General features: G+C 41.4%; 1 protein-coding gene across 2 annotated transcripts; it reads left to right on the top strand.

Annotated features, from left to right (window-relative positions):
* Positions 1-26: 26 nt before the first annotated feature.
* Positions 27-14792, top strand: LOC131464094 (zinc finger protein 462-like). 2 transcript variants are annotated; one of them, XM_058636383.1, is made up of 11 exons: positions 27-174; positions 1898-1972; positions 3147-6663; positions 6747-7075; positions 7701-7819; positions 11724-11843; positions 11926-12154; positions 12338-12471; positions 12563-12786; positions 13363-13861; positions 14109-14792. In XM_058636383.1, the coding sequence occupies exons 3-11, from the start codon at positions 3253-3255 to the stop codon at positions 14204-14206; spliced, it is 5163 nt and encodes a 1720-aa protein (XP_058492366.1). In that variant the 5' UTR covers positions 27-174; positions 1898-1972; positions 3147-3252; the 3' UTR covers positions 14207-14792. The 2 variants fall into 2 exon arrangements, with proteins under 2 accessions (XP_058492366.1, XP_058492365.1); XM_058636382.1 differs by having other exon boundaries at positions 1898-6663.
* Positions 14793-24618: the final 9826 nt, after the last annotated feature.

Below are 24618 nucleotides of genomic sequence, written 5' to 3' on the forward strand. Positions count from 1 at the left end.
GGCTGTGACACTCATCGGAAGTGACGTTTAATCGAACGACGATTAGCTGCTGCACGGGGAGCGGACGGAGCTGCACTCGCGGGAAAACATGGCGGAAACGTGCTGTGTTTTCTTGTTAGCAACATAATCGAGCGCAAAAACCGCGTGAGAACCGCGTGACCACCAGATACATCGGTGAGTTTAATTTGCACGCGTGTGTGTGTTCAGTTTTTTTTTCTTTTTAGTTTGTTAGACAGATGGATAACACCATAGACAACACTATAGATAACACCATAGACAACACTGTAGACTACACTATAGAGAACACTGTAAACAACACTATGGACAACACTATAGATAACACCATAGACAACACTGCAGACTACACTATAGAGAACACTGTAAACAACACTATAGATAACACCATAGACAACACTGCAGACTACACTATAGAGAACACTGTAGACAACACTATGGACAACACTATAGATAACACCATAGACAACACTATAGATAACACCATAGACAACACTGCAGACTACACTATAGAGAACACTGTAAACAACACTATGGACAACACTATAGATAACACCATAGACAACACTGCAGACTACACTATAGAGAACACTGTAGACAACACTATGGACAACACTATAGATAACACCATAGACAACACTATAGATAACACCATAGACAACACTGTAGACAACACTATAGATCACACCATAGACAACACTATAGATAACACCATAGACAACACTGTAGACTACACTATAGAGAACACTGTAGACAACACTATGGACAACACTATAGATAACACCATAGACAACACAGTAGATAACACCATAGACAACACTGTAGACTACACTATAGAGAACACTGTAGACAACACTATGGACAACACTATAGATAACACCATAGACAACACTATGGACAACACTATGGACAACACTATAGATAACACCATATACAACACTATGGACAACACTATAGATAACACCATGGACAACACTATGGACAAAACTATAGATAACACCATAGACAACACAGTAGATAACACCATAGACAACACTGTAGACTACACTATAGAGAACACTGTAGACAACACTATGGAAAACACTATAGATAACACCATAGACAACACTATGGACAACACTATAGATAACACCATGGACAACACTATGGACAACACTATAGATAACACCATAGACAACACTGTAGACTACACTATAGAGAACACTGTAGACAACACTATGGACAACACTATAGATAACACCATAGACAACACAGTAGATAACACCATAGACAACACTGTAGACTACACTATAGAGAACACTGTAGACAACACTATGGACAACACTATAGATAACACCATAGACAACACTATGGACAACACTATAGATAACACCATGGACAACACTATGGACAACACTATAGATAACACCATAGACAACACTATGGACAACACTATAGATAACACCATGGACAACACTATGGACAAAACTATAGATAACACCATAGACAACACTATGGACAACACTGTAGACAAAACTATAGACAACACCATAGACAACACTATAGATAACACCGTAGACAACACTATAGACGACACTATAGACGACACTGTAGACAACACCATATACAACACCATAGACAACACTGTAGACAACAGTGTTGTCTCAGCTTGCCTTATTTTTCTGTTTTTCTTGTATATATGTATTCTGGCAACTGCAGATATTCTGATTCTGATGATCCTGGATTCATTTGTTCTACTTTTTTTGCAATAGCCCTGTAGTTTGATTGTGTTTCAACAACAATAATGATAATGAAGATATGTTGTGTTGTATGATTGATCGGTTTATTGGTCACTCATCACTCACTTGATCTTATGTGTGTGAATTGTCTTTTTTTTCTTCAGATTCTCTGTTGGTCTTCACCTGTGGTCACATGATGCACAGTCCTGCTGACGCTGAAGACCCCGCCCTCTACTTCTGTAAGTACTGCACTGGCATCTTTCAATCACAGGCCTCCATCTATGGACACTTGAGGCAGGTGCATCATATCAGTGATGAAACTGAAGTGAGTGATGCTGATTCCCAACAGACACACACTCACAGCAGCAGCTTCTCATGTCAGTGCTGTGATTTCAAAGCCCATCATTGTGACTCTTTAAAGAAACACGAGAAACAGTGTCATAAAAAGTCTAAAGATCAAACTGTGATGGGAAAAAATATCGTTCCTGAAATGCAGCAGAGGAATATGGGTGCAGTCATCTCTACCTCCAGCACGAGCTCAGTTACTGTATCGAAGAATCTGAAGAAGTACAAGGTGCCGTCACAAACACAAAGTGTCTCTAAATTCTTTTCTCCAGCTTCTGAATCAGAGGTAAAAACATCAGTGACATTAGCCGAGAGCTCCGAAAACTCTAAAGGAACCTTGATTCTGCAAGAATCACCGTCCAGTCTCAACAGCAATGGTGTGTTCAAAGTCACTGCAAAGTCCATCATTGACATCGACAAACCCCCCAGCTCCCACCGCTTCCTGCTTAATGATGACCTTTTTACCACTGAACTGAGATCAGCCACGCCTAACGACCATTTCGAAGAGACCGCTCCTGGAAAGAGTAGCGGGAAGAGGAGCTCCAGCGAATCCCCTGAGAATTGTACGACTAAAAAAGCAAAGTCGCACAAGGATGAACCGGATCCTGTCGTGTATAAACTACCAACGCCGAGTGGCACAGACTTTTTGTTTGAAATGAGTGAAGATGAAGAAGAAAATAAAGCGAGTGTTGTGGATGGAGACACAAACATTTATCAGTGTAAACACTGTGACTACAGTGATGATGACATTGGACGGACAGCAGCCCATTACCAGAGTTACCACCCGTACGTACGACACAATGCCATCTATGTTCAGGACTCGAGGGATCGCAGTGCCACCTTTCGCTGTCTTGAGTGTCCTGTGGAGTTTTCAAGTGAAGCTGACCTCAAGAGACACTACAGAGAAGAGCATTCAGAGGCCCCTGAAGTATTCACAATGCGTTCACACTTGCTAGTTCTCAAATGTTTTGTGTGTCCACTCACCACTGATGAAGTAAACATCCTGAAGGAACATTACAAGGAGAAACATCCGGAACATAATCTGAATAATTCCCTTCTGTTCTGCAGATACTCGGCAACATCACGGGTGAAAACAGGCGCAAATGAGTATGACACCAAAAGATCCGAAGAGATTTCTCCCAAAAATACCAAAACTCAACATGAGGAAATCAGAATGTCCCCCTTACCCCTAAGCCCCATGCCCAGAGGAGCAGACGAGGTTTTGTATCATTGCTACAATTGCACATTTCATCACAAATCAGCTGTTGCTGTGCATGTCCACTATCAGAAAAACCATCCAGGCGAAGCTGTCACTATCGACAAAATCAAACAGTCATCACATCACATTTCACAGATGCGCCCCGGGCCATCAGTGAGGGAAGTGGAAAACTTCACACCTCAGAAAACCGTAGTGGAATCTTCCACTAAAGACAAAGCTGTACTCTCGCAGCAGAAAGTTTTAATGTCCCTGATGAAACTCAAGCACACGTTGGTCATTTCTAAGACTTCAGAGTCTTCCAGAAGTGAGGGAGTCACATCTGCACTGGAAGAAAATGTGAAGAAAAAAGAGAAGCCACTGCTAAAAAGTGACCAACCACTGTCCACAGGAACCAACGCTTCTGTCTCCAGTTCAGCAGATAAAGTGTTTTACTGCCAGGTCTGCAGTTACTCCAACACCAATATCAAGAGTGTTGTGGCTCATCATAACACAAAACACGTCATGTATGGACCCACGGGTATGGAGGAGGTGCTATGGTACAATACCAAGATGCAGAAGAAGAAACTGCAGCGTGATACTGAGGCATCGGGAACCTCTCCTTCCAAATCTGTGATGAGACAGCAACTGACAGCATGCACTGAAAAGAAAGAGGTTTTAAATCCATATGAATGTGCAGAAAACCTGTTCTACTGTCAGAACTGCAACTTTGGAAATCCGACTCTTAAAGGAGTCCTGAACCATCAGATCATTGTCCACAAGCATATCAACACCAGCCGCAAACATGTCATCAAATACACCACTGTGATTCGCAAGCAAATCCAAAAATCAAAGTCAGAATCTAAAGAGCCGTCTTCTGGTCTTCCTCTTCCTCTGATGAGCAAAGGCGACGAAGACCAACTCTTCTGCCACCTTTGCAACTACAGACACAAAACTATGTCTAATGTTATGACGCACTATTTTAAGCGACATCCTGGTTTTGTAATGAACGCAGTACAGATCAAAGAATACAGCATCACACTTGTCAGTCAAATGCAGACAGCTCAGCCCAAAGAAGCAAATCCTGCATCTTGTCAGGACACGGGAAACAAAAAGAACATGAAAACGCTGGGAAAAGGCTCATCAGTGTCGACTGTGAGAGCGGAGGTGCCACAGAAGAGCATTCAGTGCTACAGATGTACATTCAGCTGTCAGCAGGTGTATCTGCTGAGGAGGCATATGTGGAATATTCATCGTTCAAACCGCTCAGCCATAGATCTGCTGAGAACGTGTTTCAGGAAAGGAATGATCGAATCAGGCTATCACTGTGACACGTGCATGTTCTCTGACACGGATTCAGCTGTCGTTCACAAACACTACCAGGAGCAGCATGCCAACCGGAAACTGACTCTCGACAACATCACCGCAAGGTTATACGTTGGCCCTGACCAGAGAAAAAAGCTGCAGACAAAGGCCGCTGCTGGTGTTACTGACGATGACTGTGGGTCACTCTCCCAAAGAGTTGGACACGATGAAACCAATACTTTTTCATGCAGAGCATGCTCTTTTAAAGGCGACTCCATGTTGAGCATCATGCGCCACTGTCGCATTGTTCACCCCTGGTTTGTAAAAGATGATGGCTCAGTCCCAAAGGTCATTACCAGTAAGAAACTTGCTGCCAGCAGCCATGTTACAGATGAGCATGACACAACAGCCTCTTTTGACACCTATCAGGTCCCACTGGAGTTTGAAACTCTGTCTGTTTCCTCTCAGGAAGCAACCAAAACTGTAAAGTGCCCACATTGTGCTGCAGAGTTCACAAGCCAGCGTGGTCTCAATACTCACTGTGGCCTCAAACACCAAGACACAGTGGTGAGAAACACAATGCAAGTGCACATCTTCAAGTGTCCTTACTGTACCTATGTCAACACCATCCATCATGGGGTCCTGACCCACTGTCAGATGAGACATCCAACCTCCGAGTCCCGGTCCAACAGTGTCCACGTGGACAAAGTTTACTTCAGCAGCTGGGAGAACTGTAATGGAAAATCTCTAGGCGACAGTGCGAGGTTTAAAGGCTACATGTGTAAACGCTGCCCGCTGATCTGTGCGACGCCAGAAAAGCTGAAGAAACACATGAAGAGCAAACAGTGTGTGGCCCTCACCAATTCACACAAAGCTACTGTTCAACTTTCTGCTGCAAGACAATTCCCACCTTCTGCTGCCCTCAGGTACGTGTCAAAAACGTCATTTCTGGCCAAGAAGAAATATTCCAAGGTGAATTGTCAGCACTGTGACTACACCTGCAGCACAAAGATTGCACTGAGTCGTCACCTGCATGTTCACCACAGGGAGGAGCGTGTGTTTCTGTGCGCCCTGTGCTCCTGCTCCTACAACAGCAAGAAGCAACTGGGAAGCCATTACACCAAGTCACACGGGAGGGATGCTTTTCCGGTGCACAAACAGGTCACAGAACCAACGCTCAAATTTACAGGCTGTCCTTTGACTCAGCAAATGCAACACACCTCTAAGGCTGCAATGATGGACAATAGTAAAATCTCAGTTTACAAGTGTCCGCGCTGTCCATACGTACACACCAGCTACCATGGGACACTGACTCACTGCCAGATGAAGCATCCAACACTCATCGCTCGAGCCGATGCACTGACCACGGAGGAGGTCCTGGTGAGCAACATGGTGAAGTGTACGACGGGAAAAGGTTCAATGGGAAGACGAGGCTACATGTGTCGCAAATGTCCGCAAATTCACGCATCACTGCCCAAACTGAAAAGTCACAATCATAAGCATCACAGTTTGCACACAACCACTAAACCTTCAGCCCGGAACAAGACGAAAATATCGCCTCAGCGGGGCGCCACAGAGTCTGAAGCTGCATCAGCTGACCTCAGGCACCAACATGCCGCTCCACTGTCATGCAATGTGAAGGAAATGCTCTACAAGTGTCACATGTGTGGCTACACCGGACTGTGTCGCAAATACCTGCAGAGTCATTACAGAAACAAGCACAAGCTGGATGCAGTGAGCACGTCCAAACTGCTAGAGAAGTACAACAAATACAAATTCCAGCTGCCCAAGGCGTCCTGTGATAACAGAGCGCTGGTCAAATGTAAGGTGTGTCCAGACATGGCGTTTGACTCCACTCAGCTGCTCGTCACTCACTACAGCACATTTCACGACTGGAAACTTGACTTTAGGGTCGTGTCACGTACCTCGAAGAGGAGCACAGGTGTGTACAGGTGCTGTCACTGCAGGAAACGCATCAACGGAATCAGGAAGTTGTGTTTGCATCTGGATCGCCACAGAGTCTGGAAGAAGAAGAAAGCAGCTGTTGTCATGAAGACGGCAACACTAGAGATCACGTCCAGTGAAGTAAGTTGATTCCTTTCATGTGATCAATCAATCAGGTGATGGTGTGTTTGTCAACTTTTAAGACTGATGTGTTTACTGTTCAGGTTAATGAGGAGAGCGATGCGCCTGTGTTCCAGTCGGTGACACCAATGAAATCCTTTACTCTTACTACGCAAACCTGTCCTCGTCGAGAGCTGCCAGATCCAGAGCTGCCAGAGTCAGAGCTGCCAGATCCAGAGCTGCCAGAGTCAGAGCTACCAGAGTCAGAGCTGCCAGAGTCAGAGTGTGATGCACCAGAACACAAACACACGTGTGGACAGTGTGGACGTTCCTTCATGTCTCTGAAAGGTCTGCGTTCACACGAACGCAGCCATGCTGCTGTGGCTGCCATCCAGAAACTGGACCATGTGACTTTGTCGGCCCTGAAGCAAAAGTAAGAACACAGTTCAAATTTCATATTTTTTTATATAGTTTGTATAAAACATTACATGTCAATTCCTGACTTTATCAAGATTTATCAGGGAAAATTATTAGTTTTGAACAGAACATTGATTGTGTTTTAAGCTTTCCCTGTTTTTAAAGGATGCAATACATAGACAGAGCTGACTGGGCTGTGAGTGCCCCCTGCTGCAGAGAACTGGCCTGAGACAGTCTCGGTGAAAACATGAATGGCAGCTGGCACGTAAGGAAAGCAGATTTTGTTCGCTAAACAAAAGACTCGGCCAGTAAAATCTTATTCAGCTCACATTCCAACAGTTTCCTGTTGGAAAAGTTGGTCTAACAGTGACACAAAGACATGTGGACTTAAACTGATGGAGATTTTATTATGTAGAGTCTTTTGTTGAGTGAATCAAATCTGTTTTTCCTTGTGTACCTTGTGTACCTTGTGCGCCTTTGTGCCTTGTGTCCCTTGCATCTGGCAGACGTGAGAATGAGCCTCTATGTCCGTCTGGTTCTTAGCAGCAGAGGGCGCTCACAGCACATTGGGTGTATGTTTGTAATTCACTTCATAATAGTGACCTAACCCTGTGATGTTTGTGGTGTTCTTATCTCTTCAGTGTAAACGAGTATGTTGTCTTTAAATGTGGGACGCTGCGACCATTCCTCTGCAGCTTGTGCTCGTATCGAACGACAGTGTTGGGTCTTTGGAGAAGTCACTTTCTGAAGAAACATCTCGGTGAGTGGTGACACCCATTATTATTATTATTATTATTATTATTATTATTATTGTTACACAAAAACATCACCCCGTTGTAGGGCCGAGTGATTCATGGATAGTAAATGAATTTGAATGAATATGTTGGTCACGCACACCTGCCCTGTGATTGTGTGTGTGTCATTTGTAGCCTTTTGTGTAAAAGTGCTCTGTTCACCTTTTTTAGCATCAGATGACTCATCAGATATTATTTCACTAATTCCTAGATTACATGGGTGACTACCATATGATTCAAAGGTGATTTTCACTCTAATAAATGCGTTGTTTTTTCAGGTGGAGATAAAAATTCAACATTTTCCAGATGAATTTACTCTGACATAGTAACATATATCTTGATTCTGACAATTCTGTAATAATGTCACATGTCTTAGCTTTTCTTTCTTCATATGTATATATGTATACATATCTGTATGTGTGTATATATATATATATATATATACACAGGTGCAGATCATATAATTAGAATATCATCAAAAAGTTGATTTATGTCAGTACTTCCATTCAAAAAGTGAAACTTGGATATTATATACATTAATTACACACAGACTGATATATTTCAAGTGTTTATTGCTTTTAATTTTGATGATTATAACTGACAACTAATGAAAATCCCAAATTCAGTATCTCAGAAAATTAGAATATTGTGAAAAGGTTCAATATTGAAGACACCTGGTGCCACACTCTAATCAGCTAATTAACTCAAAACACCTGTCAGTCTAGTTCTGTAGGCTACACAATCATGGGGAAGACTGCTGACTTGACAGTTGTCCATAAGGCGACCATTGACACCTTGCACAAGGAGGGCAAGACACAAAAGGTCATTGCTGAAGAGGCTGGCTGTTCACAGAGCTCTGTGACCAAGCATATTAATAGAGAGGCGAAGGGAAGGAAAAGATGTAGTAGAAAAAAGTGTACAAGCAATAGGGATAACTGCACACTGGATAGGATTGTGAACCAAACCCCATTCAATAATGTGGCGGAGATTCACAAAGCGTGGACTGCAGCTGGAGTCAGTGCTTCAAGAACCACCACACACAGACGTATGCAAGACATGAGTTTCAGCTGTCACGTCCCTTGTGTCAAGCCACTCTTGAACAAGAGACAGTGTCAGAAGCATCTCGCCTGGGCTAAAGACAAAAAGGACTGGACTGCTGCTGAGTGGTCCAAAGTTATGTTCTCTGATGAATGTAAATTTTGCATTTCCTTTGGAAATCAAGGTCCCAGAGGGTTAGGGTTAGCCTAACCCTAACCCTAGGGTTAGGGTTAAATCAAGGTCCCAGAGTCTGGAGGAAGAGAGGAGAGGCACAGAATTCACGTTGCTTGAAGTCCAGTGTATGTTTCCACAGTCAGTGTGGTTTGGGATGCCATGTCATCTGCTGGTGTTGGTCCACTGTGTTTTCTGAGGTCTAGGGTCAATGCAGACGTCTACCAGGAAGTTTTAGAGCACTTCATGCTTCCTGCTGCTGACCAACTTTATGGAGATGCAGATTTCATTTTCCAGCAGGACTTGGCACCTGCACACAGTGCCAAAGCTACCAGTACCCGGTTTAATTGGCCAGAAAACTCGCCTGACCTTAAAATGTATGGGGTACTGTGAAGAGGAAGATGTGATAGGCCAGACCCAACAATTCAGAAAAGCTGAAGGCCACTATCAGAACAACCTGGGCTCTCATAACACCTGAGCAGTGCCACAGACTGATCGACTCCATGCCACATTGCTGCAGTAATTCAGGCAAAAGGAGCCCCAACTAAGTATTGAGTGCTGTACATGCTCATACTTTCCATGTTCATACTTTTCAGTTGGCCAACTTTTTAAAAAAAAAATTTGTATTGGTCTTAATTAATATTCAAATTTTCTGAGATACTGAATTTGGGATTTTCATTAGTTGTCAGTAATAATCATTAAAATTAAAAGAAATAAACATTTGAAATATATCAGTCTGTGTGTAATGAATGAATATAATATACAAGTTTCACTTTTTGAATGGAAGTACTGACATAAATCAACTTTTTGATGATATTCTAATTATATGACCTGCACCTGTATATGTATGTGTGTGTGTGTATATATATATATATATACATATGTGTGTGTATATACAGTGGTATGCAAAAGTTTGGGCACCCCTGTAAATTTTCATGATTTTCCCTTATAAATCATTGGTTGTTTGGATAAGAAATTTCAGTTAAATATATCATATATGTTATATGTTCATTTATTTAAACAACATTAGGCATGTGCATAAGTTTAGGCACCACAAAAGAAAAATTAACTCAATATTTTGTGCATCCTCCTTTTGCAGAAATAACAGCCTCTAAACGCTTCCTATAGCTTCCAATTAGAATCGGGATTCTGGCGGAAGGTATTTTGGACCATTCTTCTTTACAAAACATCTCCAGTTAAGTCAGGTTTGATGGTTTCCGAGCGTTTCCTTTTTGTTGGAATGCTGTGTTCTTTTTCCGCCATGCATAACGCCCCTTGTTTTACCCAAATAACTCTATTTTAGTTTCATCAGTCCACAGCACTTTATTCCAAAATGAAGCTGGCTTGTCCAAATGTGCTTTAGCATACCTCAAGCGACTCTGTTTGTGGCGGGTACAGAGAAAAGGCTTTTTCTGCATTACTCTTCCATACAGCATCTCCTTGTGTAAAGTGTGCTGAATAGTTGAACGATGCACCGTGACACCATCTGCAGCAAGATGATTTTGTAGGTCTTTGGAGCTGGTCTGTGGGTTGACTGTGACTGTTCTCACCATCCTTCGCCTCTGCTTATCTGAGATTTTTCTTGGTCTGCCACGTCGGGCCTTAACTAGAACTGTGCCTGTGGTCTTCCATTTCCTCACAATGTTCCTTACAGTTGAAACTGAGAGCTTAAATCTCTGAGATAGCTTTCTGTATCCTTCCCCTAAACCATGTCGTTGTTTTCAGGTCATTTAAGAGTTGTTTTGAGGCTCCCATGTTGCCACTCTTCAGAGAAGATGCAAAGAGGAGAAACACTTACAATTGGCCTCCTTAAATACCCTTTCTCATGATTGGATTCACCTGTGTATGGAGGTCAAGGGTCACTGAGGTTACCAAACCAATTTCGAGTTCCAATAATTAGTGCTAAAGGTATTGAAATCAATAAAATGACAAGGGTGCCTAAATTTATGCACATGCCTAATGTTGTTTAAATAATTCTTGCACACTTTCTGTAAATCATATAAACTTTATTTCACTTCTCAAATATCACTGTGTTTGTCTCCTATATGATATATTTAACTGACATTTCTTATCCAAACAACCAATGATTTATAAAGGAAAATCATGAAAATTTACAGGGGTGCCCAAACTTTTGCATACCATTGTATATGTGTATACACACGCACACACACACACATATATGTATTTTTATATATATTTATATATATATATATATATATATATATATATGTATACACATATGTATATATGTGTATATATATATATATATGTGTGTGTACACGTGTGTGTGTGTATGTATATGTTGCTGCTGATGTTTCTGCTGCTGATGTTTCTGTGGATGTTTCTGATGATTCTCCTTCTGCTGATGTTTCTGTGGATGTTTCTGCTGCAGATGTTTCTGATTATTCTCCTGCTGCAGATGTTTCTGTGGATGTTTCTGATGATTCTCCTTCTGCTGATGTTTCTGTGGATGTTTCTGCTGCAGATGTTTCTGATTATTCTCCTGCTGCAGATGTTTCTGTGGATGTTTCTGATGATTCTCCTTCTGCTGATGTTTCTGTGGATGTTTCTGCTGCAGATGTTTCTGATTATTCTCCTGCTGCAGATGTTTCTGTGGATGTTTCTGACGATGTTTCTGCTGCTGATGTTTCTGACACTCAGACGTTATCGTGGACGTTGTGGCGGCAGACGACCATAAGGAGGAGCCGACTGACCAGGATCCTGATATTTCAGAGGAAAATGAGGACGAACCTGAAGCAGAGGATGATTGTGACACTGAAAGTAACGTCATTTTAGAAACCAGTTTATGTTACTGTCTTAACTTTGGTTGCCATAACAACAGTGTATTGTTGTGTTGGGACAGAGTCTCTGTACCTGGAGCCTCCAGATGTTCAGCGGCAGCTGGACCACTACAGTGCAGTCGCACAGACGGCCGACGCCTGTAAAGGGAATGTGACTGTGAACAATCTGCTGCATTGCGAGTTCTGTAACTTCAACACGGGTCACATGTCGAGTGTTCGCCGTCATTACTTAAACCGCCACGGGAAGAAGATCCTTCGCTGTAAGGACTGTGATTTCTTCACAGGTTTCAGGTTGGTTACACTGACACACACAAGACCTTTCATCAAGTTGACCTTTGTCTTTTTCCCTGTTTCAATAATAACTAACTCCACACAACCAAGGAAAGTTTTCCCACAGTTACTGTTTGTACCAGAAAAAGTCTTAAAGACAAGTGACACACACACACACACACACACTGTTTCTGGTCTCCTCAGAAAAAACCTGGAGGTTCACATGGAGAGTGGTCACATGACTCGCCGCTCAGAGTCCTCACTGCTGCGTTGTCCATTTTGTCTTTACCAAACCAACAAGAAGAATCACATGATTGACCATGTTGATCTGCACCGTGGTAAGATGCTGCACCCCCCCCACCACCACCTTTTAGGCTCCACCCACTCTGTCACCTGTGATTTGATTGTGCTTCCTGTTTGACTGAGCAGACGAGCGCGTGGTTGCCGTTGAGGTGCGACGTCCAAAGCTGTCACGTTACCTTCAGGGCGTGGTCTTCCGCTGTCACAGATGCACTTTCAGCTGTGGCAACGGCGACAGTCTGCAAGCGCACATGAAGAGACACGATGATGTCAGACCCTACAGGTGTCGACTGTGCTACTATGACTGCACTCTGCTCAGCCACCTGGAGGCGCACCTGTGCCACAAGCACCAGGTGAAAGTCCAACCCTTTTTTATTTGTTTAAATTGTCTTTACATCATAATAAACATAAATGTCAATAATAAAGATAAGATAGTCCTTTATTTGTATTAGACTTTATCATTTATTTTTGTAAGATTTGTCCTTTGATTTATGACTTGGAGACAGTGGCACTCTCTAAAAGACAGGAGACGGGGCTATAGATAGGGAGTCACCAGGATGGACGGGATTAGACCTGATCAACACAACTTTGAAATATTTGTTTGTGTTCGGATGTGTAACTGACACGGTTGTTGTCCATGAGTTTGAAGAAAACACACAGCGCCCCCCTGTGGTAGGAGTGTTGTGACAATCACCTTATTTTGTGTTAGATGTGTGAATTTATTATTATAATAATAATAATAATAAAAAAGTTCACTGTTAATTTCATTGTTAACATTTTTTCCACTGTTAGGCGCTGTCACTGTGATATACCATAATAATTAGATACAACTAAGATATTAAATATGAGAGGAAACACTGTCCCTAGTCTGTGAAATAGATGAATATTAAATAATTAAAAAAAATTCAGTTTATCTTCTTTTTTTTCAGATTGTGAGGAATCATGAGCTTGTGGGTCAGGTGATGTTGGATCAGTTGGAGGCGGGGGTTAGCAGGTCAGATGAGGAGGAGGAGTCATTATCAAACAAAGTCACGGTTCCTTCAGACACCGATGACCCCGTGACCTCAGCAGGAATCAAGAAGATAAAGGACATTTATGTCAAACATGAACAACGTGTATCGTCTCCTGACACAGAACAAGTACATGGTGGGAATGTTGCAGATGCCCAGTGTGATGAAAGAGAGACAAGTGGTGAGGACTGCAGCGTGTTCCCTCTGCAGACAGAGGGGGCAGCAGAGAGCAGTGAGGAGGCCACAGATGTGTACAGAGAAATGCCTGTGCTGGAGAACGAGCTCCTGAAGGAGGCGCCACTTCCTCTGCAACAATTCAAAGAAGACGAGGAGAAAGATGAAGGGATCATTGAAGACGACAAGAACCACACACAGGGGGACGGAGATGACAATTCAGATCATTCACGTCTTCACACATGTAAGGATCACATTTCAGGTCTTTAAAGTGTGTACATGTTTGTAAAGCACTCACACACACAGACTGCTGCCTCCATCACTAGGTTCTAATATTTTCAGTGTTTGAAATCCTTCAGTGACACAAAGTGACCACACGAGGCAGCAGAGGACCAGCAGCTAACATCTGTTCAGTGTGCACACTCAAATAAAAACATATTTACGTATTGATGACCTCATCACTAACATCTGCTGCTGCTCTTTTCTTACAGGTGCAAAAAACCTGGAGGCTTTAATTTGTGCCTTGTGTGGACGGAAGCTGACGAGCAGCAGAGAACTGAAGCGTCACGTGATGAGACACGGAATCTGACGAGCAGCAGAGAACTGAAGCGTCACGTGATGAGACACGGAGGCTGACGAGCAGCAGAGAACTGAAGCGTCACGTGATGAAACACGGAGGCTGACGAGCAGCAGAGAACTGAAGTGTCACGTGATGAGACACGGAGGCTGACGAGCAGCAGAGAACTGAAGCGTCACGTGATGAGACACGGAGGCTGACGAGCAGCAGAGAACTGAAGCGTCACGTGATGAGACACGGAGGCTGACGAGCAGCAGAGAACTGAAGCGTCACGTGATGAGACACGGAAGCTGACGATCAGCAGAGAACTGAAGCTTCACGTGATGAGACACGGAGGCTGACGATCAGCAGAGAACTGAAGCTTCACGTGATGAGACACAGAATCTGAGCTCAATATTGTTTACAAATATATTTTTAAATGTTTTCTAGTGAAACCTTTTTATAAGTAGAATTTAAAGAAATAAAGTTGCTCATGTTTCCGATTAAATCATGTGACACTGTGAAACATTTAGACTAAACTTTCTATACAACCTCAACCTCATGAACAAACTATTTCCTGTTGATTTGTTTGATTTCATAATAAAAGCTATTGTTTACATGTGTTGTTTGTTTTTAGGTACCTTACTCAGTGGAAAACCGGCCCTTGACTTTATGGGATCCAGACTAGCAACCCTGTGGTTTCTGACTGTTCATGACTCAGTTCCAGATGCAGTCCATTCCCATGGTTGTCTGTGAAGTCGTGGTAGATTTGGATTTGTGCCGAGTTCACAAATAGGGACTGAGTGGAGTTCCAGTTCTCTTTCTAGTAGGAGGTCAGAAAATTCCTACTGTCTCAAACGCAGCATTACTATGACCCGCGACAGCTGGCAATCAAGTAAGTGACAGATGACTTGACAGAGATATGCTAGCCTACATATTATTTGGTTAGGATTCCCTTCAATAAATGTGATAAATGTAAATTATTTCATTTTTAACGGCACATGAAGGAAAAGCAGAGGATTGACCTGTGAAAGGAGAGGACGGGCTGCTGTCCAGGAGTCTGAGCTTCATCTGCATCAACGAATTAATCAACTTTTCCAGAATATCTTCCAATATCTGGCAGTTGTTTACAATTACTGCATGTTAAAATGCTGTTTTAACAATTTAAGATAAAGAAAAACAAAAACACTGCAGTTGTACATGAACAACAGATTTTGTGTATTAAATTTGAAATGGGAACAGTATTAACAGTATTTAACAGGGTTAAAAGATGTGATTGATTCTGGTAGGTGTACTTTTGTAATATCGATATCAGACCCAAAAAAGACACTCAATGTAACACAAATGAAATCACCCTTACAATCATTTGACTTTGTCTCCATCTGGTGGACAAAAATAATATTGTAGCACCTGAGAGACATAAGAGTATATAAACAGCAAATATCTAACTATGTATGGTTTTTGTCAAGTGCTCAATAAAATATCAACATTAAATCTTCTGTCTTTTTGTAAAATGTTTCTCTCTCCTCGTCAACCTGTAGACAAAGATGAGCAGCTCACATTTGCTATTATCCATACAACACCATCACAGGTAAACACTGCCACCTACTGGCCTGTAGTTTTGTCTGAAAAATGAAAATGTTAATGGTTTGTTTCCTAATTACAATTGACTTCACTTCAGCACATGTATTGTTTTTGGTGGCTCTGTGGGTCTGCAGAGCCTTGTTAACGCAAAGGCAAACTAGGCCTTTGCCTAGGGCCCAATTGCCGGGGGGGCGGGGGACGGGGGCCCAGACAGAGGGACAATCAAAACCTAAAAATGACTTGGTCCGTGTTTCAAGACGATTTACGCTCCTCGTCCTGATGACGCTGTCAGGGCGCACTGAGGACAGTCTGCTCCGATCGACAGTCGCGCCGGGGGCAGGCGGGCGGGAGAAGCCACAGCGAGTGCACATGTCCACGGTGACGTCTGGGCGGGGGTCTGTAAACCACCTCCCCCCCGAGGCCGATCTAGAGTGACACTGTTGTATGATGAAGTCGGCATCAATTCATGGAAAAAACTGTTGAAAAGTTGAAATATGGAGATTAAAGGTTTCTGCCCAACAGTAATCTCCAATACTTATTGACCTAAATGGATTTGTTAAAAGACTATGCTTTTTTCTTTTCTTTTTTTTAAACAACCTAAAACTGACTAAAACTTTTTTGAGTTTTTGTAGACTAAAACTATCATATATAGAAACCTCTTTACCACGACAGCACAGTTTCTCTTACTGCAAATTTTATTGGCCTTTGTATATTTCACTACTTATTAAACTATTCAATTTAATCAACACATTTAATTAAGATTTTCTGCAAAATGCAATAGCTTACAACATTTATCTTATTTACTCTGTTTACATAGCAATGCTGACACCTATTGGTGATTTACTGGTACTACTGCCTTAACAATGACACTCGCAATGGATAAGATAAGGATCATTTAATAGAATTTAATAGAGCCTTGTAGTAGCGTAAAATACGGTAATCAAAATCAAAAAATAGTTTAATATACGTCACATGACTTATTTTGGCATACAAAGAACCAACTCGTAACCAAAGACTACGCTATGTAAAATGTGAATTAACCTTTATTAGTAACTTTGGTAAGTTTCAGATTTCAATTCATGAATAACATCGATGGAGGGGGGCCCAAAAAATACAGTCTGCCTAGTATAGTCCATTTATTTAATCCGGCTCTGTGGGTCTGTGTGTGTTTTTAATGAGTTTGTAACAGCTGTGAACTTTATAAATCTTCACAATGAGTGACACGACATTTTGTCAACAGGGGAAATGATAGAAATAATAGGTTCAGTTTCTATGGTAACTATTAACAACCACATGAAGAGACAGAGAGAGGTGATCAATGGCTTCATCACTATACATTTATTGTATAATGTCGTGGGATGTGTGTGTCTGTTAGTGTGTGTGAGTGCGCATGGGTTGTTATTTGACCCCGAGGACACCCAAAACAATGCTGCCCCCCCACCGTGTCCCCCCAGGGACAGGAGACATACAAGTGTGTTATGTATTTAACTGAATCCTGTGTGTCACTAAAGAGAACAGTTAGTATAAAGAATAATATGAAACTTTTAAAGACTCATTTATACTCACAGATTAAACACAGAGGAACATTTACAATCACATCAATCATCAAGTATTTACATACATGATTATTATTATTGCTGTTGAATAAAAACAAGCACACAGCACTTTGTTTTAAACTGCTTTATAAATAAAGTTGGATTGGATGTAAAATGTCTTTATTCATGCTGCTGAAGGCAGATGATATAACATTAAAAAGTACAAAAGTACCATTGCATTCATAATTCTCACAGAGGTTTAATGTATGGCTAAAAGTCCACAATATACAAGTGCAGAATTATGACTATTATGGGATGGAAAATGCCTGGAAATCTATGTTTTTAGACATTAAATCTTTGTCTTTAATCTTTAAGGTTCTACTGGAGTAAGTTTGTCAATGACATAGAGTGAAAACATTTTTTTGTAACAAATAAAACTAAAGATTCAAGTTCCTCTAAAGTACTTTAACATCTGTGCAAGTGTGACGTTGATGTAAAATGATCTTTTCTGTCAACTGCATCCACAAACTTCCTCTAATTATTTCAAGTAATTTCAAGTTGTTTATTAACAACTTAGCACTTCTTTATTTACAACATCCCCTTTTCCTCTTTTTGAAGGGGATGTTGTTTCTTTGTCAACATTTGTGGAATGTTTTAAATAAAGTTATGGTTCAAAAAAAGTCAGTCACAGCGCACCTGTTTTCAATAATAAGCCCCGCCCCAAACAATTCAAACTTTCACACCTGATTGGCTTACCATTCATGCCAATATTGAAACTCCTGTGTTGACTGCCGCACCAGAGGAAGAGGAGATGCTGACAGATCACAGACGTAAGTTTGACGTTACGTTGTTTAATTGTTTCTTCACTGACATCAGTCTTCTTCTCATCTCTTGTCTTTAATGAAACGATCACAGTCGCGTGTTTGTGTCTCACGCTCTGTTTGCAGCAACAACGCAAACCTGCTTCAAAACCCGTACTGGATTTCATGGACGGACTGGACTGGATTCGGTTTGCTGGCGTGAGTACAACAGAAACTCATCACAACCAAACAGAAACAAACACACTTAACACTTAAATGTAAGTGTACAATCAAACTTTAACACTTTTATTTTTTATCATATGACATTTCAACTAATATTTAATTAAAAATTTAGTTTGGAATGAGTATCAAGTAAAACCTGACGTGGAGCTCCACTGAATATTATTATTATTATTATTATTATTATTATTGCTAAGTGATGAGGAAAAAAACCTGTGTCAGTATATTGTAACCTAAGAAAACAAATTTGATGTAAGTAATTATTTAATGGTGTACTTATTAATTTAAATAATTAATGACACTTAAATCATTATTTAAAGTTTAAAGTTAAAGTTACATTTTATTAATCCCCTTAGGGAAAGTATTCCTCTGCATTTTGACCCATCCTAGAATTAGGAGCAGTGGGCAGCCACACTGAGTAGCGCCCGGGGAGCATTGGGAGTTGGGTAGAGTTTTTTTTAATGGTCAGTCAGTCAGTCAGTCAGTCAGTCATCATCTACCGCTTTATCCTCTGCCAGAGGGTAAAGCGTATTTATTAATTTAAATAATGAATTACACATTCAAGTGACTATTAAAACATTTTCCTTTGTGAATAATAAAGCTATATTTTGTTTTATTACCCTGCATTCATGTGTACACCACAGTTCAACTGTAAAGACTCGTGGAAGGAGGCTCAATAGAATAGTTACCCTAATCCTAACTGATTTTGTTGTTATATTACGTACTATACTACACAAGTTAGATCTACACAATAAAATTGATTCAGTTATCATCTCCACCAAGTGACGGCACGCTCTACAAAACAATGAGCACAACGTTAGTGATGCAAAGTATCTGTGCTTTAAGTAGCCTTGATGTAAATGAACTGCAAAGATGCTAAAGTTAGCTCAGCTGGCATTACATGTCAAGAAGAACAAACATGGTGGTAAAAATAAACATAAGAATAAAATACGTAACAAAAGTGGGCGGTGCTCACCATGGCCAGGTACCGGCCGTGGACACTGGTGTGGGTGGGTACACAAAATTGGTAAGGGAAAACCAGATTTTTGGGAGGGAGGGTATAGGGATGATAACCACCGCTCATCGGGTTTTTTGTGAATAAATTACAATCGGTAGCCCCCACGAACTCGGGACTGACGTCAGTGCACTAATTGGGCCACCGCGGATCTAACTGTAGGTCAGGAAGGGCCCGAACCAGGGAAAAGGCCTGGTTTCTGAGTGGGTTTTTGGCAACAAGTAGAAAAGTACCTGCCCGGCAGGGCCGGTTCTGGCGTCTGACTGTCTGCCTGGACGGCCCGCATCAACGGGGACCCAGCTGGCCGCGTCGGACGCGTGGTTCTCGAGACGTCCCCCAGAACCCCCGATTGTCACCACATGTGCCATCGTCATCGCATGCGGGACGTTCCGTAGCAGCCCCCGACAGGACAGGACAGGGTTAGAGTAAGGTATAGGGAAGGAAACATGAAATTTCGTGCACACTCGTGCACACTCCATCCAGTCCTATGTAGCACCACAACTAGACCTCATTAAGACCATGTGGAATTAAAGTGCCTAATTTCATTATCCAGGCCCTCTCGGCTCTCCGTCTCTGGGCCACGTTCCAATTCGGGTTTGATTCAAGAACGGAGGCCTGAACTGAATCCCAGCCGTGCTGAAGAAAGTGTTTAACCAAGTGAGTATGGATGTCTTTCTTTCTTAAAATGTTATGTCTATGTCGTGAGAATCTGGTGCGAATCGTGTTCCCAGTCTCACCGACATATTTAAGTCCACATTGTTTGCAAATTATTATATAAACACAGTTTATGGAATTAATATTTCCCTTATTATCAATTTGGTATGTAAATTTGGTCCTATTATTAAACACCCATACTTGCTGTTTAAAGAATTTATCCAGTGGCCTTGGTTTGGGATAGGTAAATTTAGGAATTTTTGCTTTTACCAGGTAATCCTTCAGCTTTTTGTTTTTTCTGAATGCAGCAATGATCCTGTGATTATATAAAATTCCCCTTTCTTTAAAGGAATCTTCAAAGTTTTTCTTAACTTCTCTGACCAGCTTCACCGTGGAGTCCGAATAAGTGGTGATAAAGGGCACCATAGAGGACACTATTTGGGGTTTAATTTGAAGGAACCTCTTGTAACAATTTCTAAGGAAGGACCTAGAGTACCCCCTGCTGGCCAAGGCAGTGAAGAGAACTCTAGATGCCTTCTGAAAATCTTCCTTCTGTGTGCAGATCCTGTGGAAGCGTAACAATTGCGATTTAATTAGACCTGCAAAAGTATGTCTCGGGTGAAAGCTGGTATTGTGCAATAATGCATGCGTATCCGTCTCTTTAAAAAAACTTTAATGTCCAATTGATTAGTTTGATTAAAAGTGGGCCCCTTGAATGTGGTTGTGTCCAAAAAATCTACAGAATTTCGATCCATGGTGGATTTAACCTTAATAGACGGATTGTAATTATTAAGTTTTAAGGAAAACCTTAAAATCATCTTCTGAATGTGTCCATACGCCCCAAATATCGTCTAAATAGCGATAATATTGTATGGGTCTCTTGTCACACTGTCGGAGGGCTCCTGCCTCCCAATCTGCCATAAAAATGTTGGCATATGCGGGCGCAAATTTCTTGCCCATTGCTGTGCCCTTAATTTGTAAAAAATATTCATCATTGAATTCAAAATCATTTTTAGTCAGATTAATCTCTAATAATTGTAATAATTCTTTATCCGGTCTTTTTTTTATCATAATTTTTGGAAAAAATGTTCTTCACTGATTGAATTCCCTCCTTTATGTCTATATTAGTGTAGAGACTATCAATATCAATAGTAAACAAGATTCGAATCTGCCGGAATATCTACATTTTTAATTTTATCTATGAAATCATATGTGTCTTTAATGTAACTAGGGTGCGTAGTGGACAGTGGATTCAGGAAAAAGTCCAGGTACTCTGCGTTTCTGTAGGTCTCACTGCTGCAATCAGAAACAATGGGGCGACCTGGAGGCATAATGTGCGGATTGCTCCACTTAACAGGGTCCTTGTGTATCTTTGGCAACATGTAAAAACGTCTAGGTCTGGGCTCTGGATCACCAAGTAAATATTGTTTTTGTTTTGAATTAATAAACTTCTTCTCATGATGTTTATTGATGATTTTAGTCACTAATGGGATGGTGTCCAGATATATTGGTTTTTGTAATTTAACGTAATAGTTTTTGTCATTTAGTTGTCTGTATCCCTCCCACAAATATTGCACTCGGTCCATAACTACCACTACACTGCCTTTATCTGCAGGTTTAATAATTATATTTTTATTATCCATTAACTCTTTAAGTGCTAATTGTTCTTCCCCTGTCAAATTTGGAGTCACATGCTGGATCCTGAAATGACGGTCCAGATATTTTGAGTCCTTTTTAATTAACTTAACAACCTGTGGGGGTAGTTGTGCATCGGGAGGGGCCCAATCAGATGTGGGAAGGAAAAAAGAGAATTTTTTTGAAATTCGTGCACACTCGTACACTTCGTGCACACTCCATCCAGTCCTATGTAGCACCACAACTAGACCTCATTAAGACCATGTGGAATTAAAGTGCCTAATTTCATTATCCAGGCCCTCTCGGCTCTCCGTCTCTGGGCCACGTTCCAATTCGGGTTTGATTCAAGAACGGAGGCCTGAACTGAATCCCAGCGGTGCTGAAGAAAGTGTTTAACCAAGTGAGTATGGATGTCTTTCTTTCTTAAAATGTTATGCCTATGTCGTGAGAATCTGGTGCGAATCGTGTTTCCAGTCTCACCGACATATTTAAGTCCACATTGTTTGCAAATTATTCTATAAACACAGTTTCTGGAATTAATATTTCCCTTATCAATTTGGTATGTAAATTTGGTCCTATTATTAGACACCCATACTTGCTGTTTAAAGAATTTATCCAGTGGCCTTGGTTTGGGATCAGTAAATTTAGGAATTTTTGCTTTTACCAGGTAATCCTTCAGCTTTTTGTTTTTTCTGAATGCAGCAATGATCCTATGATTATATAAAATTCCCCTTTCTTTAAAGGAATCTTCAAAGTTTTTCTTAACTTCTCTGACCAGCTTCACCGTGGAGTCCGAATAAGTGGTGATAAAGGGCACCATAGAGGACACTATTTGGGGTTTAATTTGAAGGAACCTCTTGTAACAATTTCTAAGGAAGGTCCTAGAGTACCCCCTGCTGGCCAAGGCAGTGAAGAGAACTCTAGACGCCTTCTGAAAATCTTCCTTCTGTGTGCAGATCCTGTGGAAGCGTAACAATTGCGATTTAATTAGACCTGCAAAAGTATGTCTCGGGTGAAAGCTGGTATTGTGCAATAATGCATGCGTATCCGTCTCTTTAAAAAAAACTTTAATGTCCAATCGATTAGTTTGATTAAAAGTGGGCCCCTTGAATGTGGTTGTGTCCAAAAAATCTACAGAATTTCGATCCATGGTGGATTTAACCTTAATAGACGGATTGTAATTATTAAGAGTGTTAAGGAAAACCTTAAAATCATCTTCTGAATGTGTCCATACGCCCCAAATATCGTCTAAATAGCGATAATACTGTATGGGTCTCTTGTCACACTGTCGGAGGGCTCCTGCCTCCCAATCTGCCATAAAAATGTTGGCATATGTGGGCGCAAATTTCTTGCACATTGCTGTGCCCTTAATTTGTAAAAAATATTCATCATTGAATTCAAAATCATTTTTAGTCAAATTAATCTCTAATAATTGTAATAATTCTTTATCCGGTCTTTTTTTTATCATAATTTTTGGAAAAAATGTTCTTCACTGATTGAATTCCCTCCTTTATGTCTATATTAGTGTAGAGACTATCAATATCGATAGTAAACAAGATCGAATCTGCCGGAATATGTATATTTTTTACTTTATCTATAAAATCATATGTATCTTTAATGTAACTAGGGTGCGTAGTGGACAGTGGATTCAGAAAAAAGTCCAGGTACTCTGCTGTTCTGTAGGTTTCACTGCTGCAGTCAGAAACAATAGGGCGACCTGGGGGAATCACATGTGGCTTGCTCCACTTAACAGGGTCCTTGTGTATCTTTGGCAACATGTAAAAACGTCTAGGTCTGGGCTCTGGATCACCAAGTAAATACTTTTTTTGTTTCCAATTAATAAACTTCTTTTCATGAAGTTTATTGATGATTTTTGTCACTAATGGGATGGTGTCCAGATAAATTGGTTTTTGTAATTTAATGTAATAGTTTTTATCGTTTAATTGTCTGTATCCCTCCCACAAATATTGCCCTCGGTCCATAACTACAACTACACTGCCTTTATCTGCAGGTTTAATAATAATATTTTTGTTATTCATCAACTCTTTTAGTGCTAATTGTTCTTCCCCTGTCAAATTTGGAGTCACATGCTGGATCCTGAAATGACGGTCCAGATATTTTGAGTCCTTTTTGATTAACTTAACAACTTGGGGGGGGTAGTTGTGCATCGAGGGGGGCCCAATCAGATGTGGGAGTGAAAGGGGGGGGCCTGGAATCACCCTCATCACCATAGAAAGCTGCCAACTTTAATCTTCTATGGTAATTTTGAAGGTCGAATCTAGACTGTTGCCTGATATTACTATTAATATTAATGGTGGGGACAAAAGTCAGGCCTCTGTTAAGAAGAGCAAGCTGCGGGGTGGACAAATGAACAGAATTAGACAAAACTAAAACATTCTTAAACCCCTCATATAAACAAGAGCTTGAGGGGCTCCCTAGTTTAATGCCTCACATCAGTGAGACAATATGGCACTTGCCGTTTCCTTGGACCAGTGCACGGTCCTGTGCTGAACTTATCCCTCTGAATCGTTTCGATCGACTCGCAGTTCTCGAAAATGTAGCGATTCAGAGCCTGTAATGCAAACCTCTCCTGTTGAGGGAGAGAAGGGGAGAAGTTAATGATGGGTACCATGACCCTGGCATCTGGAAAGCGCAGCTTCGTGGCCCGTAGAGCTGCCTGGAGTTGCTTCACCGAGGTGGGAGGTAGCCTCTGTGAGCGGTGGTTAAGCCCGAACGCCAGGATGATCTTCTCCGGTTGTGTGGTGCAGGTGGCCTTGGAGATGATCGCCCCAGCATGTCGGAAGTTGGCCCCAGGATAGCAATCTATCTGAAGGTGCTGCTCCCGGAAAGCTGGAAACCTGCAAAGGTTAGAGTCTCCAATAATAAGGTTCTTCCTCCTCACATCCAATCCCCATTCCTTCATCTTCCGCATGGTGCTCACGTGTCTCGTCACTCTACGCATGCCCGTTGTTGGTGACCGAG

Source organism: Solea solea, chromosome 8 (genome assembly GCF_958295425.1).
Source record: "Solea solea chromosome 8, fSolSol10.1, whole genome shotgun sequence".
NCBI classification, from domain to species: Eukaryota; Metazoa; Chordata; class Actinopteri; order Pleuronectiformes; family Soleidae; genus Solea; species Solea solea.